General features: G+C 38.3%; 1 protein-coding gene across 1 annotated transcript in view; it reads right to left on the bottom strand.

Moving 5' to 3' along the window:
• PAWR (pro-apoptotic WT1 regulator) overlaps window positions 1-6,701 on the bottom strand; it is a 103,341-nt gene that overhangs the window by 34,677 nt on the left and 61,963 nt on the right. The window contains exon 3 of the mRNA XM_035901680.1: window positions 2,334-2,462. Coding sequence (XP_035757573.1) covers window positions 2,334-2,462 — 129 coding nt within the window. The remainder of the gene's footprint in view (window positions 1-2,333; window positions 2,463-6,701) is intronic.

A 6,701-nucleotide genomic window follows, 5' to 3' on the forward strand; every position in this document is an offset into this window, starting at 1 on the left:
CAACAGATCTGGTTTTAAGAGGCATGCTCAGAGACAGTTTCTCTGCAGAAATATTTTTGTTGGTGTTTACCATGCTATTCCATGGTAAAGGTCTCACATCAGAGTACTTCTTCATAGAAAACTCAAAGGGTCTGTTTCAAACAAAAGTGCTGGTAGAACTTAAAAACAAATTAACAAAATGAAAAGGAAAAAAAAAAAAGCTAATTGCCAGAATGAGAAGGTATTTACTCCTTGCGCTTTGAAGGAGCTATTGATGTTACTGAAAAATGTAACAGCTAAACTATTCAAGATAGCATATGATTTCTCGTTTAAAACTGCCCTAGTACCAGTGGTTAACATAATCACTATCTTTAAGTAGACGAGAGAACTATAGACCAGTAAGCTTGATAATTATACTGAATAAAGTGGTGCTAAGTCTAAAGCAGTTAGGGAATAAGTGAGTAAATATGATATAGTGCGTAAGAGTCACCAGGGCATTTGTGAAATAGTTATACTTCACAAATCTAATACAGCTTTTTAGGTGAAAAAATGTCCAGAAGAAAAAGTTGGTTGGCAGCCTACCGAGTTTCAAAAAGGCATTCCCCAAAGCCTCTTAAAGAAATTAAGCCACACTGCTATAAGACCTAATGTCCTTCCATGAATAAATCACTGGTGAAAAGACAGGAAATAATGGTGGGCCTTGATAGTCAGCTTTTGCAGTGGATGGAGTACCCAAAAGAGTTCCATGGGAAGCTGTTCTGGGACCTGTGCTTTTCAATATATTAGGGAAGCAGATGTCCACAGATGCTACTCAGAATAGAAAAGATGAGGGTCAACTGCAGAAACATGCACAACTTCTCTATTGGGAGTGGCTGGGAGGTGAAACAGGAGATAAAATTTAGTGTACGTAAGCATAAAGTGTGACAAAAAAGTAAACATGCTTCTAAATTTACACATGCATCAGCCTCTGAGCTGGCTATTATCACTCAGATAACCCCAAAATGCTACGTTAGTGTAGACACACACAACTAAGTGAACTCAGTGCTCAGCTGCAGACAAACAGGCAGACTATCAGGAATTGTCAGGAAAGAAACAGAGAACAAAACAAAACCCTCCATTAAACCACTCTACAATTGCATGCTGTACCAAACTCTTTAGTTGCTTCCTGATCCCAAATCAAATATAGTTCAAACTGGAAAAAGTACAGAATGTTACTGAATATCTCCTGTTCGAGGAACAAGTAAATAAAATAGTGTTCTTCAGACTAGAGAAGAGACAGCTGAGAGGGGCTGTGCTCTCTTTGCAGCACTCAAGTCACACAAAAAGGAAGCAGTTGTTCCCCATGTCTTCTACTGGGATACCTTGGTGAAATCACATGGAAACAGATGGCAAATGACAAATTCAACTTTAACAAAAGGAGACTGTTCTTCACATTCCAGGTAATCAAGCTGTAGATCTCTTTGCAATAGGCTCTTCTGAATGTTAAACACATGAGCATATAAAAGACTGGGCACCATTTTAGAAGGAAAGTGCATCCAGACCCACTAAACTCAGTGATGTCCCCTCTGGTTCAGGATACCCCACTGGTGGTTTGAAAACTATCATTGTGGGCTTGGTCTGTGTATTCTTCTCCCTATGCATGTGCTATTGCCTCTGTTAGAGGATGGACTCAGTGTGTACAGCTGGGTTTGCACATGCTGTTAGGTAGCAGAAGAGAAGGAGAAACAAGACTGCCTGAAGAGACTAAGGGCACAAAAGGAACAAGACAGAACACGTGCCGCAGGTAGTATAGTACGCAGGAGGGGTGTACAGGCCATAACTGGCAAGGTTTTGATGGGGGGAGGGCTGCAGGACTGAGTGTAACCTGTGGCGAGGTGAATGGAAAACAGAAAAAGGGGAGAAGAGGTTTCACAGAGGTTGAGTGTTTTCCCTAAGCGCGTGTGCTTGTTTCAATAGCAGAATCAGCAATTAGAAGTTTGTTAATTGACAATAAATTAAATTAGGAAATTAGGTCCTGATTTGAAAAGGTTACCTCCAATTAATTGGATTTTCTAAAACTACAACTATTTTTCACTTGAATCTCCAGGATACTCTTCCTTTTATCAAATGAGTGTTTGGTGGGCACCAATACCTTTCCCTTCAAAGCCCCTACAGAAACAAGGGATTCTGTTATCCAAAACAGGTCTCAGTAGTGTTGAGTTTGGGGAATGGAACCTCATACTCTGTTTTCAGTAACAAATTTCATGTTTGTTTCTAGATAGAGTATAATCTGCTGTTAAGTAGGAGTACAAAGAAGACAGTATGAGTTTAAAAACCAAGTAAAATATCAAAACAAGCAAGTGCTAAGATCTCACCTGCAGTAAGTACGAGCCAGGGGTATCTGCACTGGAATTCTCATTTTGTATCGTATTCTGCTGGGTAATAGCATCCTCCTTCTTTCGCTCCTTCTGCCCTGCTTCGTCATCTTCATATTCATCAAGGCTCTAAAAACAAAGATTTTCAGTTACAAGATAGTCTTTGTATGTTGCTTCACGTGCTTACCATATTTCATAAAATTCATGCAGCAGTGTACTTTTTCAAAGATTAATTTTACATTTCAGAAAAGTTTAATTAAAAGTTTACATATTTTTTTTCTTTTCATGGATATTGGTATCTCCAATACAAGAATAAAGTCTGACAAGTAACTGCTTTTTCTAAATACAAAAAAAAAAAGAAATAATCAAATCAAGATCCAGCTTGACAAAGCCCTAGGCAAGGTTGTCCGAGTTCAGTGTTAATCCAGCTGTGAGCAGGGGCTTGGGCTATACATGAAGTCCCTTCCATTTGAATGACTTTACAATCCCGTTTGTCATAAGCAATAATTTTACCTTTACATAAGAGACTTTGAGGAAGCACAGAAAAGGAAGAAAAAAAGAAGAAAGTTAATTGTACTCTTCACTCAATAGCTGACCTTTTTGACACATCTGCTGAGACTGAAGGGTCAGACTGAACCATCCATCTTAATTTTGCTCTCCTTGGTTTTTGTTTTGTCTCTAAACATTTTCTATTGAAAATTAGTAATTTTTACATTAGTTGGACAGTCATTAATTACTAACAATTGACACTAACGTAACATTTTGGTTCTTCACCACAAATGTTTCATATTAGATTTACTGAAATACTTGATTCAAATGGATTAAGTTTCTAAAGCACTAACTGCTGACAGGTGAGAGACAGGCAAATAATTTTTTTAATAAATAAAAATCAGTAACACTGGTCTAGCTCAAAGCCACATGGAGACCAGGATAGAAATGTGAGGACTCAACCAGCTTTGGACTAAGTCTACATCTATGTCTACATCAATCTATTAGCTTATCATGTACAAATTTACAAAACCAAAAAAACACAATCTCATGTTTAGAAGACCAACTTGAAGAGACACAAAGCTCCAGAAATAACTGACCAGAACATCACAAGCTGTTTGCCAGCATTCTGCATTAAAACAAGAGGTGTGCGAGACCTAGTTACAAAAGCACAAGGATTCTAAGGTATCAGAAAAAGCTTCTAGGTGAATGTGCGACAGCTTGAGAAACAGAGAACGGGGCTACAGGAAAACAAAGACGAATGTCAAACTACTTCAATGGAAGTTTCTAATATACAAATCCCAGTATCACTATTCTGAGGCTTAGATACTGACAATCTCTGATATCATTGCATCCAAAGGACACCAAACTAGTTGAAAACATGTAACGGGAAAGCTGGAATGTGGTATTTTTTTAAAAAGAAAACCAGTGTTATTTACTAACTGAAAATCACACCAGCATATAAAAAACTAACTTTGGCTACTCCAAAGCAAATACTATGGTGATAGAAGTCCTAGAAAACTGACAAACTAGGAAGGTGTATGTTCCCAAAAGTGAACATAACAAAAGTGAACATAAGTGAACCTCAGTAAAGGCCATTTAAATTCTCTACAGTAGCACTCATGGCAGAATCCTAATGCAATTTCACCAATCTACTTCTAATCAATGCTTTAATGCAACTGAGGTAGACCTGTCTACTTCTATCACTAAGAAAAGGCATACTTGAAAGATTATTACAGCTGAATCATTATACATTCAAACACACTTCCAATGAGTGGTCATTTCAAATAAAATAAATTAAAAAATATATTTAATTTGGTTCTCTCTAGTCCATTTTTAACACAGCATTTTAAAAACACTGTCACGGCACATTCTAGGAGGTGATCTTTACATTAATATCCTCTACCTTTTATAAACTGTAAAGCTTAAAAATTTTGGTAACATAAACTTTAGCCTGTATCCTAATTTATCCCATTACCCTAACAATCCATTCTGAAGTGACAAAGTAAGAAATAACGAGCCACTACTGCACCAAGAAATGGAGTCATCTTCAGCTCTTACAAACTCAGTCTTGTTCAGAAAGAACTACAAAGCTCACAGAAGGTCTCAAGTAAGACTAATGTCATGCAGATGAAGAATGATACTGTATTAGAAAAACAAGAAAACTTCTGGATTGTTCTTCCAGCCTCCAAGTTGTTCATGTAAGAATGAAGATCCCAGACAAATTCAAAGGAAAGTGATAGCTTGACACGAGTTTGGAAGAGCAGTCTCTAATAAGTGGAGAAGAAAACTCACTGGAGACAGAAGAGACCAGTAATCTTCAAGCACCTCAAATAAGCTTTGCATTTTCAAGGAACAACATTCTTTAAGGGGAACATAAAGCTCAAATTACAATATTGTAGGTAGAAAAAAAAAAAGTCTTTGTAGCAATTAAGAGACAAGTGCCCCTTTCTTCACAAATTCACTCCTTCTTCAGATACATACTTCTGATAAGCTTTCCAGAGACCATCAGCATTCCACAGAAATATTTTTCACTGAACACAATTACATCTCTGAAGAAGAATGTTCTTTTCTCTTTCGATATAAGATCACCTGCTACTAACTATTCTCTTAGAAGTTTTGGATAAAATGTCATCATCTGATGTGAAACTTCCAGCCACAAAATTTTAAGCTAAGCATTTTCACTGTGGATTTGCCAGCGATGTCCATTCCCACCCTTTCCCTTTTTCTCAGGAAGGTCCAAGATCACAAGACTGCTAATCAATACCATCAAAAGGTATTAAACACACCCCCACCCCCACTGCCAATAATTCGCACCTTCCAAAGTTAAAGGCTTTCTTTCCAAACCTCTGGAACAGAACAGTTAGCAACAGTTTATGTTAACCTAATTTGGAGCATACAACCTGCTTTGAAGGCTACTAGGGCTTGCTCCCGCTCCAGTTCCCTTCCCTGGAGCCCACCCTGAGCCAGCTGGGGCCAACACAAGTTTGAGCGGTGAGAACCCCAGAAGCAGCGGGCTTTTATTACTTGCTATGGATGAGGTAGAAGAGTCATGGACAGGTTGATCCTGACCATTTGCAGCCACTGTGGCACATTTGGTGAGGGTTGCCAATGCCTTCCTACCCTAAAGCAGATTACCAGTCAACTGCCAAGGACCTTCTGTGGTTTCCCAAACACCAAGGTTACGCTCCCCTTCCAAACATACCCATACAAACATACCCGCACAGTAATTTACACAATGCCCATGAAATGCCTGCTGAGCACAAGTCAACGTGATAACAGCTATGGAATTTTAACATTTCACTGCTTTTTACTGAAGTTAATTTTTGTTTCAATAACTGCTAGTCTTAATAAAGAAATCCATTTGTTTTGACTCACAATGAAATAAGCCTTCTTATGCAAAATATTAATACTTGACATTCGATATTCTGCTTATGCACTTCTCCATCAACTGCAGTTAGAGTGCTAATCTTATTGCTATCTATGTTCTAGGCTAAACTTGCAGAGTAATTAAAAAAAAAAAATCAATTAAAGCCAAGTTTCAGTTCACAGATTAATTATTACTGAAAAATTAAAAACATGCAAAGTGCTGTGGAACACAAATGGGTTTTGAGGTGTGTAAACTGCCCCGCAGCTGCAACTGCCTCAGCCCACAGGACATTTCAATCAGATGGATTACTGAGTTGCTCGCATTGCAGGCTTCTCTCAAATACTCCACTGTGCTTTAGAAACTAGTTTCACATCATTGAAAAAGACATAAATGCAGTAATTACTTTCTGTGTCAGCACAGCAGAGAAATGGACTTGTAACCACCAAGGTGTAATTCTGGCCCATTACAGAATTCTTCCTGTCCGTTCCCTTCCCCCTGCTTTTTTATTTTGCTGCTAGGCACAGACCATTTCAGATTCTTATTTTCCATTAAAATCATCTGAGTTTTGTACAGCAGATATTCAATGTGACATTCCCACATCTGATCTTAATATAAGGACTCCACAGAAATTCTTTAGGTTTTCTAGCATTTCAGTGCATGTTTGAAGCTGTAATACAAACATTTTTCTGTAAACCTCTAGTATGGAAAATACAAGCAGAGTAAGATGCTTTCAAAAGAATCAGACCGATGAAGGAAAGAAACAGCCACGAAGATATCCCCACATTCCAGCGCACCACCAGCCTACAGCTTAAGGAAACAACGCACAAAGAACGTTTCTAATGATGCACTGGTTTGCTTCCTATAAACATTTGTGCATTGCTATGAACAAACACAAATTGGGGAGGGAGCATCCTTTTCCATGAAAACAAGCGGTACTCCTACATGCAGAAGATGAGTTTCTGAGTGCACCCAAGCTGCTCTCGCCACAAGAAATGGTGCTGGGGAAAAAT

Source organism: Egretta garzetta, unplaced genomic scaffold (assembly GCF_000687185.1).
Source record: "Egretta garzetta isolate BGI_Z169 unplaced genomic scaffold, ASM68718v1 scaffold68, whole genome shotgun sequence".
NCBI lineage: Eukaryota > Metazoa > Chordata > Aves > Pelecaniformes > Ardeidae > Egretta > Egretta garzetta.